The 19494-nt window shown below is 43.1% G+C and overlaps 1 protein-coding gene across 3 annotated transcripts in view; it reads right to left on the bottom strand.

The window, feature by feature from the left end:
- Positions 1-19494, bottom strand: part of LOC138651327 (C-Jun-amino-terminal kinase-interacting protein 4-like) — an 834119-nt gene that overhangs the window by 7230 nt on the left and 807395 nt on the right. For all 3 annotated transcript variants that reach the window (XM_069741428.1, XM_069741429.1, XM_069741430.1), the window contains one exon: positions 13988-14125. In XM_069741428.1, the coding sequence (XP_069597529.1) occupies positions 13988-14125 (138 nt within the window). The remainder of the gene's footprint in view (positions 1-13987; positions 14126-19494) is intronic.

The following is a 19494-nucleotide window of genomic DNA, read 5'->3' as shown; positions in this document are numbered from 1 at the left end:
GAGGCAAAGTCTTCAGCTGAGATGAGTGGGGAGGGAGAAGGTGCTGGGGGACGGAGGAAAGAATTGAAGGTGATGAATAACTGTCTAGGGTTGTGAGATAGGCAGGATATGAGAGATGAGAAGTAGATTTGTTTAGCTGTGGCGAATGTGGCCTTGAAATTAGTGAGGAACTGTTTAAATGCGATGAAGTGCTTGTTGGAGTGGGATCTTTTTCATCTCCGCTCAGCAGCCCTGGAAGCTCCCCTCAGTTCTTTGGTCAGGCTGGTGTGCCAGGGCTGTCTGTTGATTTTGCGAGCTTTGGTATGTGTGACAGGGGCAACAGATTCCAAAGCTACAGCTATTGTGGTGTTATATAGAGCGGCAGCGTCATTCACATTGTGTAGGGAACTTATTTCTGTAAGAGGGAGAAGTGATTCAGAGTGTGAGTGTAGATCGAGGTGTCTGCAATGAGTTTGCGTGTTCTCCCTATGTTTGAGGGTATGAAAGACATGAGACTGGGGAGCAGTTTCACCTTCCAGCAGGATCCTAAACTAACTGCCAGAGCTACATTGTAATGGTTTAGATCAAGTCATATTCATGTGTGTGTGAATGGCCAAGTCACAGTCCAGACCTAAACCCCTTTCAAAATATATGGTAAGAGTTGAAAATTGCTGCTCACAGACTCCTCCATCCAATCTCATGGAACTAAAGCTTATTTGCAAAGAATAATGGGCAAAAATGTCAGCCTCTAGACCTGCAAAGCTGGTGAAACCATATTTCAAAAGACTTGCAGCAGTTATCCAAATAAGCATTTAAGATTGTAGGTAATGTGAAAAAAAGAGGGAGTTCATGGGAAATTAAAACCAAGCTACTGTGCCCTGAAAAAGTATTACAGTAAAAACAAGAGCCAATAATCTCTTAGTTATGGACCGATATCTTATGTCTTTTCACTGTACTGGCAGTACACAAGCTCTGCAAAAGCATTATGGTGCCCCAAAACCTATCCAGCAAAATCTGTCCTTAAAAAGCCTAGTTGTGCTCCTTCTGGATCGCCCCCAAGGGCTATGGGTACTCGGTACCAAGTCCCCTCGGTTCTCAAGGGGGATATCCCGTGGCCCTTGGGAGGTCTGTTGATAAAAGGGAAAGGTCTTTAAAAGGGAAATGTTCGTGACGCCACCTGTGGTATTCGGTCAGGGTGACCGACGTTGCTTAGGGGTCCGCTGGGGTGATGTTATGGCAGCTAGATGGTATACCTTCCCACAGGTGAGGTGTATCCCCAGGGCTTCCCAGTGTGTAAGATGGTGGATGGTGTGAGGCGCAGTGAAGAATGAGGACACAAGGTTGCAGTCTCTTTACCTTTTTCTGAAAGCTTGAGCATCCACAGTCCAGAGCACCAGATCACAGGGCAGGCAGAGTCTGGCCGGTCTCAAGGCAAATCCAGAGTCCCCTTATGCAGGTGGAAATCAGTAGCCTTCCTCTAGCGCCTGAGTGTTGTAGTCCCTTCCTGCTAAGCTTCTTGGTAAGGTCCTCACAACTGTTGTAGGTGTTATGTTTCTCTGTCCCCAGATGGATAGGAACAAACCCGAATGACTGGTGGCCTAAGGCTTTCTACAGGGACTCTAGCACACCCCAGCCCCCACGAGTTGCCCCCGTGCCTCCTGGTTATAGGTCGGGCAGATAACGTGGAATTAACTGTCCTGCCGGTCTCTGGAGCAAGGCATAGAGACTGTTGCTCCCTCGGTGTTCTGGCTACCAGATCCTGCGCCTCAGAAGGAGGCAGCCTGTGTAGGGCAGAACTCCTTCTGGTTTCCTCTCCTTTTGCTATGACTTCGTTTCTCACCCTCTACAATACAATTCTCCTCCAATGTCTCTTTCTTAGGATGCTGCCGCACGTGGGGCAGGCGCAGCACCGTGGCTTTCTGTCTAGGCCTTTGCCAAGATCCCACTCCTGTCAGGGACCGGCTACCTGAGCGGAGCTCAGATAGCAGCTCACTGGGTGAAGCCCAGCTGGCTTCTGCCTAACTTCCTATCCAGACTACCAGTTTTACCTATATGTGAGGAGTGCCCTAGTAAATAGTAGCATGGCTCCCCCTGGTGGGCTGGAGTGTGAAGTGTGTTGCATGGATTGTGATACCTGGTAAAGTGATCTCCTTTATTGCCTTCAGACGTAACATCACTCACCCCTAGAGAATGATATTACTGCAACAACCAGGACCCTGGGGCGCTGCACTTCCATTCTAAGCCTAGCAGTGTGCCCAAACATCAGTTAACATCAGCATGTACACCACTGTTGTTACCGGGAAAATCCACTTAGCGATGGAAGAAGCGTGAGTCTTCAGTGTCACAAGCAGAATATAACGTATTGGGCACAAAAATGGCATTCTACACCATCCACAGTGCATTGGCCTCGAAACACGCCTATGGGCCAAAATGATAAATGCCTTGAGGATGTAGTTCTGAAAATGAAAAACCTTCAGGGGGTTTTCTATTTATTTTTAACCCCACAGCCTCGGCACTTGTCAGCCCATTCTGTGTCAGTTCCTAAATTACATTGAAAACGAGCTCTGTCACTCCTTAGCACTTTCACTCCTGAGTTTACAAAGCCAGGCAAACCAGTGGAAAAAATAGATAGCAGCATACATCATGACACAAGGTGGCCACAACATATCAGTCTAAATAGAGAATTTGTGGAAATATTGCTATTTTTCACATCGCACCATCCACTGCACGTTAATTTCTCAAAAAAAAAAAACACTTGAAAAGTCAAAAGTGGAGAGTACACAACTAGGTGAATTTTTTGAGGTACGTACTTTCCAAAATATTGTCACTGCACAGGGGGATCTTCTGATAATTTCATCTAGCATTGTGGTTTTAAAATGGAGTAACTGCTGAGGGATATCCACTGTATTGGTGCATTAGGGGCTCTGTAAACGTGACATGACCCATGTAAAGAGCTTCAGCAAAACTTGCGCTCAAAAAGTAAGACAGCATTTTGTGCTCAAACAGCAGTTTACCTAACACATACGGTAGGTATACTGTCATATTTGAAAGAAGTCACACATTTTGGAGTGCTTTTTATTCTACAGCTCCTTGTAAACATAAAAAACAGAGTTAGTAAAGCATATTTTTTTAACAAAAAGTAATGTTTCCTTTTTTATTCATTCTATGAAACCACCATGTGATAAAACATACTTTCTACACCACTAAGAATAGTTCTTAAAGGAGCTAGTTTTCACAATGGTTCCTTTTGTTGGTTTAAAATTAACTAACACATTTTTTTTACACTTTTGAATGTGTGTTTTAAGTACAGAAAAAGTTTTATAAACTGCTATTTTTTCTAGGATTCCATTTTTACTTTTTAGAGAGAAAAAAAATTGTAAAAACAAATCAACCTAAACTTACTAATAATGAAAAACCAAATGTGTCTCATGAAAATGATCTAAGCTCACTAAGCAAAGAAGCATTCCCAGTTTACCACCACATAAGTGACTAGGCAAATTTCTAAAATGGGGCTGTGTCCACAAGGCCAATACTGGTTGCGTCCTTAAAGGGACTCTGTCACCTGAATTTGGCGGGACTGGTTTTGGGTCATATGGGCGGAGTTTTGGGGTGTTTGATTCACCCTTTCCTTACCCGCTGGCTGCATGCTGGCTGCAATATTGGATTGAAGTTCATTCTTTGTCCTCCATAGTACACGCCTGCGCAAAGCAATCTTGCCTTGTGCAGGCATGTACTACAGAGGACAGAGAATGAACTTCAATCCAATATTGCAGCCAGCATGCAGCCAGCGGGTAAGGAAAGGGTGAATCAAACACCCCAAAACTCCGCCCATATGACCCAAAACCAGTCCCGCCAAATTCAGGTGACAGGTTCCCTTTAAGACGTAAAAAAATTGGAGGACAATTGCCAATAAAAATATGTGATGACTGCTAAACAGCAGTTGACAAGCCAAATTAAAAAATAGAATGCATCAGAAGAAACATTAGAAATCAACAGGTTAACCCAACCATGAACCAAGGGGCAGAAAGGTGGCTCAGTGGTTAGCACTATTGCTTTGCAGCGCAGGAGTCCTAGTTTCAAATCACACAAAAAACAACATCGGCAAGGAGTTTATATGTTCTGCATGTCATGCCGCTACCGCTCCCCGCGCCCTGTCATACACACATGTCCTGGGCATCCCGGCGTGTCTCCTCAGCTGCAGCATCCTCTCCTCAGCGCTCGATCCCGGCTTCTGCTGCTCGTCAGGTGCGCGCGCCCGCCAGGTTCAGTACAGCGCGCGCGCATTTCTAACCTTCTGGCACTACTCTTCCTGTCCTCTTTATCACCTTGGAGGACTCTCACTCGGAAGTACTGCGCAGCACTGCTTTATTAATCGCCACCTTCCTCTCCCCTGTGCCTGATGATCATTTGTGATTTCAAGTGTTCTTGGCTGCACGTTTACCTTGTTTTCCTTGCTCTCCTTAGATCCAGTCCTGTGTCTCTGCATACCCGCTAGTCCTGTGTCTCGGCATACCCGCCAGTCCTGCATCTCGGCATACCCGCCAGTCCTGTGTCTCGGCATACCCACCATTCCTGTGTCTCTGCATACCTGCCCGTCCTGTGTCTCGGCATACCTGCCAGTCCTGAGTCTCTGCATACCCGCCAGTCCTGTGTCTCTGCATACCTGCCAGTCCGGTGTCTCTGCATACCTGCCAGTCCCGTGTCCTCTCCACTCTCGCTAGTTCTGTGTTCCTGCCTTATCCGTGTGTCCAGTGTCTCTTGCACTCCCGCTAGGCCGGTGTCTCCGTGGATTACTTTCTTGTCCATCTTGGTCTCCCAGCTGCTGTGGCGATAGTCCCCCAAGGGTCTGCCCCTAACTCTCCCTGTATAGGGGGCGGTCTATCTGGTCAGCTCGTCCATGGGTGGGTCGTCGTCACAGTCCAGTGGGTCCACTTTCCGTTTTTTCTATAGTATCCTCACACTGCACAATTTTGTGTAGGTTACCTCTGGGGCCCATCCGGAGCTACGCTACTGTAACTGTATTGGCATGCACATCGCGCCAATACAGTTACATTCTGTGGCAGAGCACGGCGGATCGTTCTCCCTGCTCTGTCGCCTGGTCGCTATGGGGTCCCCCGCCAGTCATCGCAGATTCAACTGTATCAGCTAGATGGCGATGTAGCTGACTGCATTAAGAGAAGGAGCGTTACGCTCCCTCTCCCATCATCCCCCTGTCAGCATCTGATGTCACCGACGCTGACACTGACAGGGGGGTCGCGATGACGTCACTGCCTGGCGCCTGCGGTCCCTTCGGTGCAGGAGGAAGTGAGGCGAGTATTTTTTTTTATGGGGCTGTATTACACTATAGATGCTGCCTATGGGGGTTCATTATAATACAGAGGCTGCCTATGGGGGTGCATTATAATACAGAGTTTGCATATGGGGGGTTCATTATAATACAGAGTCTGCCTATGGGGGTTCATTATATTACAAAGTCTGTCTATGGGGTTCATTATAATACAGAGGCTGCCTATGTGGGTTCATTATAATACAGAGGCTGTCTATGGGGCTTCATTATAATACAGAGCCTGCCTATAGGGGTTCATTATAATACAGAGGTTGCCTACGGGGGATGCATTATAATATAGAGGCTGCCTCTGGGGGTGCATTATAATACAGAGGCTGCCTCTTGGAGTGCATTATAATACAGAGGCTGCCTATGAGGGGTGCATTATGATACAGAGGCTGCCTATTGCCTATTAGGTTCTGTAGAAGGAAGTAGATCTGGGGATTTATTATGATGGAATATAGGCTGAACTGGATGGACAAATGTCTTTTTTCGGCCTTACTAACTATGTTACTATGTTATGATACAGAGGCTGCCTATGGGGGTGCATTATAATACAGAGGCTGCCTATTGAGATGCATTATAATACAGAGACTGCCTATGGGGGTTCATTACACTATAGAGTCTGCCTATGGGGAGTGCATTACACTATAGAGTCTGCCTATGGGCTGTACATTATACTATAGACCAGAGGTCTCACACTGCATTCCTCAAGGGCCGCAAACAGGTCATGTTTTCAGCATTTCCTTGTATTGCACAGGTAATAATTTAGTCACCTGCACAGAATGATTCCAGCACCTTGTGCAATGCTAAGGCTAGGTTCACATTGCGTTAGTGCAATCCGTTTAGCGCATACGCTAACGGAATGCGCTAACGCAATGTACAAAGAGGGATTGTGTTGAGCGATCCCGCTAGCGCAGATGCCCAATCTGTGCTAGCGAGAACGGACCCAAAAACGCTGCAAGCAACGTTCGAGGTCCGTCAGAAAATAACGGAATATCGCTAACGCATGCCAAAAATGGCATGCGTTAGCGATGCGTTACATACATTGCGGTCAATGGGTGCGCTAACGGATCCGTTACATAGCGTTAGTTGCGCCATGTAACGGATTCCGTCAGCGGACACCCACTAACGCAATGTAAACCGAGCCTTAGGAAATCTTGAAAACACGCATGGTTTGCGTCCCTCGAGGAATGCAGTTTGAGACCCCTGCTATAGACTCTGCCTATGGGGAGTGCATAATACTATAGAGTTCGTCTATGGGGGGTACATTATACTATAGAGTCTGCTATGGGGAGTGCATTATACTATATGGAGGCCTATGGGGAGTGCATTATACTATATGGAGGCCTATGGGGAGTGCATTATACTATATGGAGGCCTATAGGTAGTTCATTATACTATACGGAGACCTATTGGGAGTGGAATATACTATATGGAGGCCTATGGGGAATGCATTTTACAACAGAGTCTGCCTATGGGGAGTACATTATACTATATTGAGGACTATGGGGAGTGCTTTATACTTTATTGAGGACTATCTGGTGTATTATGCTATATGGAGGCTATCTAAGGGGCCATCATACAGTGTGAAGATTACAGTGACAGTGTTGTAGCCATGAAATAGTTTGGGGGATATTAATGGGTCAGTATATATACAGTAACCACCGATAGACCAAACCGCTGCACGACCAGCTCTACCCTCAACTGTTGTATCCTCACCCATCCCTTGTAGATTGTGAGCCCCCGCGGGCAGGCTCTTCTCTCCTACTGCACCAGTCGTGACTTGTATTGTTTAAGATTATTGTACTTGTTTTTATTATGAATACCCCTCCTCAAATGTAAAGCGCCATGGAATAAATGGCACTATAAAAATAAATAATAATAATTCAGTGAGGGGGCATTATGCTGTGTATAAGAGAGCATCATACTGTGTATAGGGGATCTGTACAGGAGGGAGACTCGGGACATTATTAAATGTAAAGTGGGCACTTATTGTTATAGGGGAACTCGAGTTACTGTGACTGTCAAAGGGGCACACACGGGGCATTATTACTTTTTAGGGGCAAAGTGTGGGCACTGTTTTCTAGGGCACTTGCGCTCAGCATTACTATATTCTAGAGGGTTGATTTAGAATTTAGAGGGCACAGAGAACCACACAGCAGGTGCAGCAATAGGGACACATACGGCAGCAACAGCTCAGCATTGGGGTATCAGCAGGAAGAGGAGTTTGTGCAGGTTGAGAATAGCCCATTGGGGATAGTGCTGAAAATATGAGACATGAAATGTGCCTTTGTTGTATTCTCTGCAGCAGAGTACTGGGTGGAAGAAGTTGTCAAGTCGGTCTGGACCAGATGGAAAAGACAGGAAAAGTGAACGATTTCATCAGAAAGTATAAAAATAAATGCAAGGCTGACAGCACATCCGACAAAAGTTCACAAGAACAAACGTGGAGGATGCCGTCCTGTATCCACCGGCCCCAAGTGGAAGAGCACATACCATAAATTAAAGTGAAGGACAGCATCCAGTCGCGGTGAAAGTGAAAATTCTTCTTTATTGTGCCATAAAATGCAACGTTTCAACCCAAGTGGGTCTTTATCCTTCACTTTAATTCATCAGAAAGTATGTCAGCTGTAAGACATTATCTGTAACTGTGCTGTGATATGTTCTGTAGGACTTGTATTTACCACTAACCATAAAGCAGTAACATCAATATTGGTCTTTATATAGAGATTATTTTCATCAACAGCGCGGTCATCTGCTGAGGTTCTCCTACATCCACTATTAGGGTGCGTCACCCAGTTTTAATCACGGTTACCTGATTAGGGGCCCATTCATACGTTTCCCCCCAGAACCAAAACCCTAGCTAAGCCTCTGATACAGATGTTGAGTCCTTGGTGGGTGAGCTAATCCCTGCTATTTCGGTTTCTTTGCTGTCTGCATATTGGATACATTCCCAACATGCACCTCTTTACTACCTATTTGTTACCACAATTATTGCTAAGTATGGGGCTTTTTGCAGGGGATTTTCCGATTTCTGAATATGTCATTAATTTAGGTGATTTTTTTTTTTATTTGTATACACTCAGCAATTAATTATGTCAACTGATATATAACTTTACATTTTTGAACAATTATTTATGCATAAAAGTTTTGTTGATATGTATATACACATTTGACTTGATGAGCTTATCCACCAAATTTTTTTGTGGTCTGTACCTGCCACTAGGCCGTTTGCTCTAAATTAATACATAGTGTGTTATTTCAATATTAAAGAACATCATTGAATACAATTGGTGTTTTACTAAAAACATGTGATGTACTCTGTTCCTTGGCAGATCTTTCACTTTGTTGGTTATACACATTTCACTGTGACATATAGGGAGGGATGCAAATAAAAATTATATGGGTTAGTTGTGATTTGCTATATCTAATAAAATATAAAAAAAATAACCCATACAGTAAACAAAGTAAAGAGAAAAAAGTTGTAACATCAGAATCACTATTTTTCAAGCAGCATACACAGAAGCAATCTATCCCTAAGCAGTATCACTAAAACTGGCAACTAAGCACCAAAAAATGAAGCCTTCAAATTAGAGTTGAGCGACTTTTACTTTTTTAGGATCGACTTTCTCAAAAGTTGGGTCAGGTGAAATCGGCCGATTATTGCAAAAAGTTGGGGGCCGACTGAAACACGAAACACAATGCAAGTCAATGGGGAATACAAGTCAGCACTGAGTGGAGGACAGGAAAACACCTACAGTGCCCATTTTAATGCCAAAAACATCAATTCTTATTACTGAAGCTTGTCAATCTTAATTTACTTTATAATAATAATAATAATAATAATAATTTTTATTTATATAGCGCCAACATATTCCGCAGCGCTTTACAAATTATAGAGGGGACTTGTACAGACAATAGACATTACAGCATAACAGAAATACAGTTCAAAACAGATACCAGGAGGAATGAGGGCCCTGCTCGCAAGCTTACAAACTATGAGGAAAAGGGGAGACATGAGAGGTGGATGGTAACAATTGCTTTAGTTATTCGGACCAGCCATAGTGTAAGGCTCGGGTGTTCATGTAAAGCTGCATGAACCAGTTAACTGCCTAAGTATGTAGCAGTACAGAAACAGAGGGCTATTAACTGCATAAAGTGAATGAGAACATGATGCGAGGAACCTGATTGTTTTTTTGTTTTTTTTTAATAAATAGGCCACACAGGGATCGTTAGGTTAATGCATTGAGGCGGTAGGCCAGTCTGAACAAATGAGTTTTTAGGGTACGCTTAAAACTGTGGGGATTGGGGATTAATCGCATTAACCTAGGTAGTGCATTCCAAAGAATCGGCGCAGCACGTGTAAAGTCTTGGAGACGGGAGTGGGAGGTTCTGATTATTGAGGGTCATTTAACTAAAGTTGTGGGGGGGGGGTAGGGCTGGCTCAAGCTTTTCGTGGGCCCAGGAAACACGGAATACGTCACGGCGGTGGAGCAGGGAGAGGTAAGTATTTCAACTTTGCAAGTACTGTGATCCTGAGCAAGCGGGGGGGGGGGACCACTAGTTGGCACTGGCACAGGGCCCCTCATAGTACGGCCGTCTTTTTGACGGCGGGCGGCGCCTCCCACTGCCAGAGACACTTTTGCTTACTATGAGGGGCCCTGTGCCAGTGCCAACGAGTATGCCCCCGTACCTGATGAAGGAACCTGCACTTTCATCTGCACCTTCCTCTTTGTCCCCCTGTAAGGTGGTATAGTATGTGGGAAGGGGAACCTGACTTTCAGCAGGGTCAGATTCTGGCTGCGTAGAGTGCAAGGGGAATGTAGTGGTCTGGGTCAATGTACCAGCAGACTCATCTAGCAGTGGCTGGACAATGGGCAGGATGAGGAGGAAAAACAGATATATGCCCAAATAATAAAGTAGGCTAAATGCAGTTCAAAATTGCTAACAGGACTCAACTGGCGGCATTGCTTTGTTCAGCGGAGGACACCTGTATTGAGGGGCAGACACAGTTACTAGGCCCCAAAAAGTAAGTAGGCTAAATGCAGTTCAAAATTGCTAACAGGACTAAACTGGTGGCATTGCTTTGTTCAGCGGAGGACAACTGTTATGAGAGGCTCACACAGTTACTAGGCCCAAGTAAGTAAGTAGGCTAAATGCACTTCAAAATTGGTAACAGGAGTACACAGGCGGCATTGCTTTGTTCAGTGGAGGACAACTGTAATAAGTGGCTCAGACAGACTTAGTAGGCCTAAAATAAAAAAGTAGGCTAAATGCAGTTCAAAATAGGTAAGAGGAGTACACAGGCGGCATTGCTTTTGTTCTGTGGAGGACAAATGTAATAAGTGGCTGACACAGTTAGTAGGCCAAAATAATAAAGTGGGCTAAATGTCAGCCAAAAAAATGTTCATAAATAAACTGGTGGCATAGCTAGGTACAGGGGTGGGCTCCTCTGCTGAGTAGCAGACAGTGGAAGTTGGCGCAAAGTATTAACTGGTCTAAATGGAGGCCAGGGCCCTTGTATATTTTTATCATCATCTATCATTTCAACAAATTGGTATTGGCAGTGCCATTGAAGGATTTAACAGCACAGACTACACAGTGGTGGAGTAGGGAGAGGTAAGTTTTGCAAGTGGTAGAGCACTGTTCGAGCTGGGGGGAACACTCTCTCGTGGGCGGCGGTACTGGCACAGGGCCCCTCATATTACGACAGTGTGTCTGACGTTGGTTGTGGTTGTTGGTTGGCAGAACGTGGCTGGAAGATATCTAAAAAAATACAAGGGCTGTAGTACAATTTCAATCTCTTTACAATGATCTCAGGACAAGTATGGCAGCAATAAAAAGGACTGCTGCACACAAAAGTGTGGACAAAGAAACAAGAGAACTGTGCAGAAAGGAGCAACAGGATTTTTGCTTTTAAAAAATCAGTTGGTTTGCACAGCGGCGTACAAACAGCAATGCAGCTAACAGGGAGCCTTATAAGGCAGCCTAATAAGCTACAGAGCTGATGCACAAAAAATAAACTCCACTGTCCCTGCAAAGAAAAGGTGGTGTTGGACAGTGGAAATCGCTACAGCACAAGCAGTTTCGGGGTTAATCTTCCCTCCCTAACTATATCCCTTCTTCTGATGAAGCTGCAGCAACCTCTTCCTATGCTAAGATCGGCAGAAGTAAGATGGCGGTCGGCGTGCATGCCCCTGTGACGCCGCAGAAAGCAAGCCAATCACTGTAATGCCCTTCTCGAAGATGGTGGGGACCGAGACCTATGTCATCACGCTGCCCACACTCTGCGTCCTCCTTCATTGGATGAGAAATGGCGCTGAAAGCGTCATACGAAACGCGACTTTGCAGAAATTTGGCAATTTTTGAATTTGTCCGATCGGTTTCGCTCAACCCTACTTCAAATAGCTCCAGTGACAAAAAAAAAGTTATAGGTTTTGGAAAATGGAGATAAACAAAAATGTATTTTTTTTTCAAACTTTTTTCTATTGTTTAAAAAAACACCCAAAAAAATCTTTGTAAGTACGATATTGTTGCAATTGTCCAGACCTGGAGAATCAGATTACCAAGTCATTTTTACCATGAAATGAACACTGTCAAAACAAAACTTTTATAACTATGGCTGAATTGATTTTTTCTTTTCCAAAATGTTTTTTTTATTAACCTTTTGATAAGTAACAAACATCAGCATACTTAGTGAATGGTTTTTATGTAATATAATGGGGAAGTATGGGGGATAGTGGGTGGAAATGGAGGGGATAGGGAGGAAACAAGGGTATAGAAATTAACTAGAGAACTCCAGTCAGGAACAAATGTTAGTCCTGAGTCAAAAATAATCGTTTTTACTAACTTTTTTCAGTACATTGTCTGGTAAAATGAATGAGGTCATTCAAGCTTAAAAAAAGGGTGAAAAAAAACCCCCACATTCCGACATGTTGAAAGAAAAATAAAAAAAGCTACGCCTCTTGGTAGAAGGGGAAGAAGAAACAAGTGCAAAAATTAAACAATATCCAGTCATTAAGGGGTTAAGCAGGATATTGCTGAATTAGAGCAGGAGAGGAAGAGGGGGACCAAGATAACCAAAGAAATAGTACTATGAACGCTTATTAAACTTAAGCTTTGTTTATTTTTATATTAATACAGACAACATTCTCCACATTTAGAAAAAGGAAAGATAGTATGTCAACATTATACATCTTTAAAAAGTCAAAATACACTAGACCAAAGCAATACATATATATCATCTAAATCATATTACATGGGATGACAATTGTGGTGGTGACATATATGTGCCTGGAAAAGAATGGCAGGCCAATACTTAGTGCAGTAGAACCAAGGAAGGAAAATATGAGCAAAGGTCAGGAATAAAAGTACCAAGATAAATACAATAAAACACCTTTATTGAGACAAATGGTGAGAAAGTGGCACTATTATACAGAAAATGAGAAATGGTGAGAAGGTGGCACTATTATACAGGAAATGTACCTGCACATATATACAGCATATATCAAAAAGGATCCATAAAATGCAAGTAAATATCATACATTCAGACTATACACCAGGAGCCAAAAAATGCAATAATATAAAAGGGGCAAAGAGCGTAGGCCATGGAAATATGTAACAGCAGTATATAGAGATCAATTTGCTGAGATACGCAGCACATGTATAGATGGTAGAATAACCATATAAATGCATCAACACTCTGAAAATAACAGCCAATAAAGGAAACAGTATGCGCTCTGACGCGCATTTCGGACCTCGTCCTTCGTCAGGGATTGTATGCAAACTGAACCGGGAGGTTTAAATAGTTTGTTGGGGCCAATAGAATAGGAAAGAAGATGAGCACCGCTCGAAGGAAACGGAAGTCATATGATCAATCACGTCGGAGCGCAGTCATGTGATCTGGGGCGTCAGCACATGGAGACACAGGGGCAGCCGACAGCCGGGACACTAGCGGGTGCGTGATTGTATGGGCAATTTAAACATATGGGACATGTAAAATCCAAGCATCGGAGGTAAGGGTTGGACACAAAATATATTGTTAAGATGGAAATCATCAGCAAAATGCTAGTGAGTATGGATCAAGTGTGGGTTGAATGGTAATCAAAAAAGATAAAAAATAAAAAGATAAATAAATCTAAACAATAACACCTGGAGACATTCAGGTTCCTCCGAGCGGCGCATGTGGTGCTCTTCTCTGGACCGATTTTAGTGCCACCTTCTCACCATTTGTCTCAATAAAGGTGTTTTATGGTATTTAACTTGGTACTTTTATTCCTGACCTTTATTCGTATTTTCCTTCCTTGGTTCTACTATTATACATCTTTAGTGTAGAAGACAATTGAACTCTGCCTTAAAATGTGAATTCATTAAAATTTTTTAAAAAAGGCCTCAATTCTTCTCTTCAAAAATATAACAAGTTTGGGAGAAAGATTTCTGAAAATGGGATGTTGGTTTATTAGGAGTCAGGAAGGATTTTTTCCCCTATTATGGGGCAATTGCTATCCACCTCATAGGGTCATTTGCCAGCTTCTGAATTAACACGACGGGATTATAAATGTGATTTTATGGACCTTCGTGTGTTTTATTAACGTTTCCTACCATGTTCTATGTATTTCTATGCTTTCCATATATTGTACATTTTAAATAATTCATGGTAAATAGGAAATGTACTCTTACCTGGTACACATGCAAAAAATTTAACAGAGTCTCTGTGTCCATGAAACGAGATTTGTGCATACTCCGTGGAACAAAAGGGACCTCCTTGATTTAAGATATCTTTGTTTTCTTTTACTTCTCCCGACTGTTCATTTGTTCCTGCAAGTATAACATATCCATTATAAAATGGCAACCTGCAGATGAAGATTAACCCCTTTACCCCCAAGGGTGGTTTACACGTTAATGACCGGGCTAATTTTTACAATTCTGACCATTGTCCCTTTATGAGGTTATAACTCTGGAACGCTTCAACGGATCCTGATGATTCTGACAAGGTTTTCTCGTGACATATTGTACTTCATGATAGTGGTAAAATTTATTTGATATTACCAGCATTTATTTGTGAAAAAAAAAACGGAAATTTGGTGAAAATTTAGAAAATTTTGCAATTTTCCAACTTTGAATTTTTATGCCCTTAACCCCTTTCTGACATATGATGTACTATCCTGTCGAGGTGGGGTGGGCCCGTATGACCACCAACGGGATAGTACGTCATAGCGATAGGCCGCGCTCAAGGGGGGAGCGCGGCCGAGTGTCAGCTGCCTATCGCAGCTGACATCCGGCACTATGTGCCAGGAAAGGTCACGGACCGCCCCCGGCACATTAACCCCCGGCACACCGCGATCAAATATGATTGCGGTGTGCCGGCGGTATAGGGAAGCGTCGCGTAGGGAGGGGGCTCCCTGCGGGCTTCCCTGAGACCCCCGCAGCAACGCGATGTGATCGCGTTGCTGCGAGGGTCTCCTTACCTCCCTCCCTGTAGCAGGCCCGGATCCAAGATGGCCACGGCATCCGGGTCCTGCAGGGAGGGAGGTGGCTTACCAAGTGCCTGCTCAGAGCAGGCGCTTGGTAGGCCTGCAGCACTGCAAGTCAGATCGTTGATCTGACAGAGTGCTGTGCAAACTGTCAGATCAACGATCTGTGATGTCCCCCCCTGGGACAAAGTAAAAAAGAAAAAACATTTTTTTCCAAATGTGTAAAAAGAAAAAAAAAAATTACTAACTAATGAAAAATATATATATATATTATTCCCATAAATACATTTCTTTGTCTAAATAAAAAAAAACAATAAAAGTGCACATATTTAGTATCGCCGCGTCCGTAACGACTCGACCTATAAAACTGGTCCACTAGTGAACCCCTTCAGTAAACACGGTAAGAAAAAAAAAAACGAGACAAAAAACAACGCTTTATTATCATACCGCCGAACAAAAAGTGGAATAACATGCGATCAAAAAGACAGATATAAATAACCATGGTACAACTGAAAACGCCATCTTGTCCCGCAAAAAACGAGCTGCCATACAGCATCATCAGCAAAAAAATAAAAAAGTTATAGTCCTGAGAATAAAGCGATGCCAAAATAATTATTTTTTCTATAAAATAGTTTTTATCGTATAAAAGCGCCAAAACATAAAAAAATTATATAAATGAGGTATCGCTGTAATCGTACTGACCTGAAGAATAAAACTCCTTTATCAATTTTACCAAATGCGGAACGGTATAAACGCCTCCCCCAAAAGAAATTCATGAATAGCTGGCTTTTGGTCATTCTGCCTCACAAAAATCGGAATAAAAAGCGATCAAAAAATGTCACGTGCCCGAAAATGTTACCAATAAAAACGTCAACTCGTCCCACAAAAAACAAGACCTCACATGACTCTGTGGACCAAAGTATGGAAAAATTATAGCTCTCAAAATGTGGTAACGCAAAAAAAATTTCTTGCAATAAAAAGCATCTTTCAGTGTGTGACAGCTGCAAATCATAAAAATCCGCTAAAAAACCCGCTATAAAAGTAAATCATACCCCCCTTCATCACCCCCTAAGTTAGGGAAAAAATAAAAAAATGTATTTATTTCCATTTTCCCATTAGGGCTAGGGTTAGGGCTAGGGTTAGGTGTTGTGAATTCCGCTCTTGGTCTCTCTCCGGTGGTTGTAAGTGGCACTTTTGTGGGTTCTGCTCTTGGGCTCCCTCTTGTGGTTTCTAGTGGTATGGCTGCTCCTTGGAGTTAGCTGTCATCAGCTGCCTCCACTTATCGTCTCTTCTGCTCGCTATTTAGGTCTGGCTCTTTCTTCAGCCAGTGCCACTTGTAAATGGTTCCTGGGTGGATTCACATCTCTTTGGAGTTCCCTGTTATCCTGACCAGTTCAGCAAAGCTAAGTTCTTGCTTGTTCTTTTCTGTCCATAGATTGTGGACTTATCCATTCTGTGCTTTCTATGTTTGTCCAGCTTATCAGTGTGAATTTATTCTGTCTTGCTGGAAACTCTGGGAGGCAGATTTGCCCTCCACACATTTAGTCAGGTGTGGAGATTTTTTGTAAACTCTGCGTGGATTTTTGTAGTGTTTTATACTGACCGCACAGTATTCCATCCTGTCCTATCTATTTAGCTAGACTGGCCTCCTGTGCTCATCCTGGTTTCATTCTGTGTATGTCTTTTCCCTCTCCACTCACAGTCATTATTTGTGGGGGGCTAATCTATCCTTTGGGGATTTTCTCTGAGGCAAGATAGTTTTCCTGCTTCTTTCTTTAGGGGTAGTTAGCTCTTAGGCTGTGACGAGGTGCCTAGGGAGAGTTAGGAGCATTCCACGGCTACTTCTAGTGTTGTGTTGAGCTTAGGGACTGCGGTCAGTACAGTTACCACTTCCTTCAGAGCTCGTTCCATGTTGCTCCTAAACCACCGTATCATAACAGTTAGGGTTACGGTTAGGGCTACGGTTAGGGCTACGGTTAGGGTTACGGCTGGGGCTAGGGTTAAGGCTACAGTTAGGGTTAGGGCTAAAGTTAGGGTTAGGGTTGGGGCTAAAGTTACGGTTAGGGTTTAGATTACATTTACGGTTGGGAATAGGGTTGGGATTAGGGTTAGGGGTGTGTCAGGGTTAGAGGTGTGCTTAGGGTTACTGTTGGGATTAGGGTTAGGGGTGTGTTTGGATTAGGGTTTCAGTTATAATTTGGGGGGTTTCCACTGTTTAGGCACATCAGGGGCTCTCCAAACGCAACATGGCGTCCGATCTCAATTCCAGCCAATTCTGCGTTGAAAAAGTAAAACAGTGCTCCTTCCCTTCCGAGCTCTCCCGTGTGCCCAAACAGGGGTTTACCCCAACATATGGGGTAGCAGCGTACTCAGGACAAATAGGACAACAACTTTTGGGGTCCAATTTCTCCTGTTACCCTTGGGAAAATACAAAACTGGGGGCTAAAAAAATAATTTTTGTGGGAAAAAATCTTTGTTTTATTTTTACGGCTCTGCATTATAAACTTCTGTGAAGCCCTTGGTGGGTCAAAGCGCTCACCACACATCTAGATACGTTCCTTAGGGGGTCTACTTTCCAAAATGGTGTCACTTGTGGGGGGGTTTCAATGTTTAGGCACATCAGTGGTTCTCCAAACGCAACATGGCGTCCCATCTCAATTCCTGTCAATTTTGCATTGAAAAGTCAAACGGCGCTCCTTCCCTTCCGAGCTCTCCCATGCGCCCAAACAGTGGTTTACACCCACATATGGGGTAACGGTGTACTCAGGACAAATTTTACAACAACTTTTGGGGTCCATTTTCTCCTGTTACCCTTGGTAAAATAAAACAAATTGGAGCTGAAGTAAATTTTTTGTGAAAAAAAGTTAAATGTTCATTTTTATTTAAACATTCCAGAAATTCCTGTGAAGCACCAGAAGGGTTAATAAACTTCTTGTATATGGTTTTGAGCACCGTGAGGGGTGCAGTTTTTAGAATGGTGTCACACTTGGGTATTTTCTATCATATAGACCCCTCAAAATGACTTCAAATGAGATGTGGTCCCTAAAAAAAAAATGGTGTTGTAAAAATGAGAAATTGCTGGTCAACTTTTAACCCTTATAGCTCCCTAACAAAAAAAAATTTTGGTTCCAAAATTGTGCTGATGTAAAGTAGACATGTGGGAAATGTTACTTATTAAGTATTTTGTGTGACATATGTCTGTGATTTAATTGCATAAAAATTCAAAGTTGGAAAATTGCGAAATTTTCAAAATTTTGCCAAATTTCAGTTTTTTTCACAAGTAATACGCAGGTAATATCAAAGAAATTTTACCACTATCATTAAGTACAATATGTCACGAGAAAACAATGTCAGAATCACTGGGATCTGTTGAAGCGTTCTAGAGTTATAACCTCATAAAGGGACAGTGGTCACAATTGTAAAAATTTGCCCGATCCATAACGTGCAAACCACCCTTGGGGGTAAAGGGGTTAAATCACAGAGATATGTCACACAAAATACTTAATAAGCAACATTTCCCACATGTTTACTTTACATCAGCACAATTTTGGAACCAACATTTTTTTTTTTTGTTAGGGAGTTATAAGGGTTAAAAGTTGACCAGCATTTTTTACAACACCATTTTTTTTAGGGACCACATCACATTTGAAGTTTCTTTGAGGGGTCTATATGATAGAAAATACCCAAGTGTGACACCATTCTAAAAACTGAACCCCTCAAGGTGCTCAAAACCACATTCAAGAAGTTTATTAACCCTTCAGGTGTTTCACAGGAATTTTTGGAATATTTAAAAAAATGAACATTTAACTTGGAAATTGGACCGCAAACGTTGTTGTACAAGTTTGTCCTGAGTACGCTGATACCTGATATGTGGGGGTAAACCACTGTTTGGGTGCATGGCAGAGCTCGGAAGGGAAGGAGCGCCGTTTGACTTTTCAATGCAAAATTGACTGGAATTGAGACAGGACGCCATGTCGCATTTGGAGAGCCCCTGATGTGCCTAAACATTGAAATCCCCCACAAGTGACACCATTTTGGAAAGTAGATCCCCTAATGAACTTATCTAGATATGTTTTGAGAACTTTGAACCCCCAAGTGTTTCACTACAGTTTACAACGCAGAGCCATGAAAATAAAAAAATCTTTTTTTTCCACAAAAATTATTTTTTAGCCCCCAGTTTTGTATTTTCTCAAGGGTAGCAGGAGAAATTGGACCCCAAAAGTTGTTGTACAATTTGTCCTGAGTACGCTGATACCCCATATCTGGGGGGAAGCACCATTTGGGCGCATGGCAGAGCTCGGAAGGGAAGGAGCGCCGTTCATAATGCAGAGTTAGATGGAATGGTCTGCAGGTGTCACATTGCGTTTGCAGAGCCCCTGATGTACCTAAACAGTAGAAACCCCCCACAAGTGACCCCATATTATAAACTATACCTCCCAAGGAACTTATTGAGATGTGTTTTGGCAACTTTGAACCCCCAAGTGTTTCACTACAGTTTATAACGCAGAGCCGCGAAAATAAAAAATCATTTTTTCCCCCACAAAAATAGGGATTTTTGTGTTACTCACTGTAAAATTCTTTTCTCCGAGACGCTGATTGGGGGACACAGGACTGTGGGTGTATGCTTCTGCCGCCAGGAGGCTGACACTAAGTAAACATAAAAAAAAGTTTAGCTCCTCCTCCGTCGTATACACCCGACACTGGCTACCAGAG

The sequence above is a fragment of the Ranitomeya imitator genome, chromosome 10, assembly GCF_032444005.1.
Source record: "Ranitomeya imitator isolate aRanImi1 chromosome 10, aRanImi1.pri, whole genome shotgun sequence".
In the NCBI taxonomy this organism is placed as follows: domain Eukaryota; kingdom Metazoa; phylum Chordata; class Amphibia; order Anura; family Dendrobatidae; genus Ranitomeya; species Ranitomeya imitator.
This window is presented reverse-complemented; position numbering and strand designations above follow the sequence as displayed.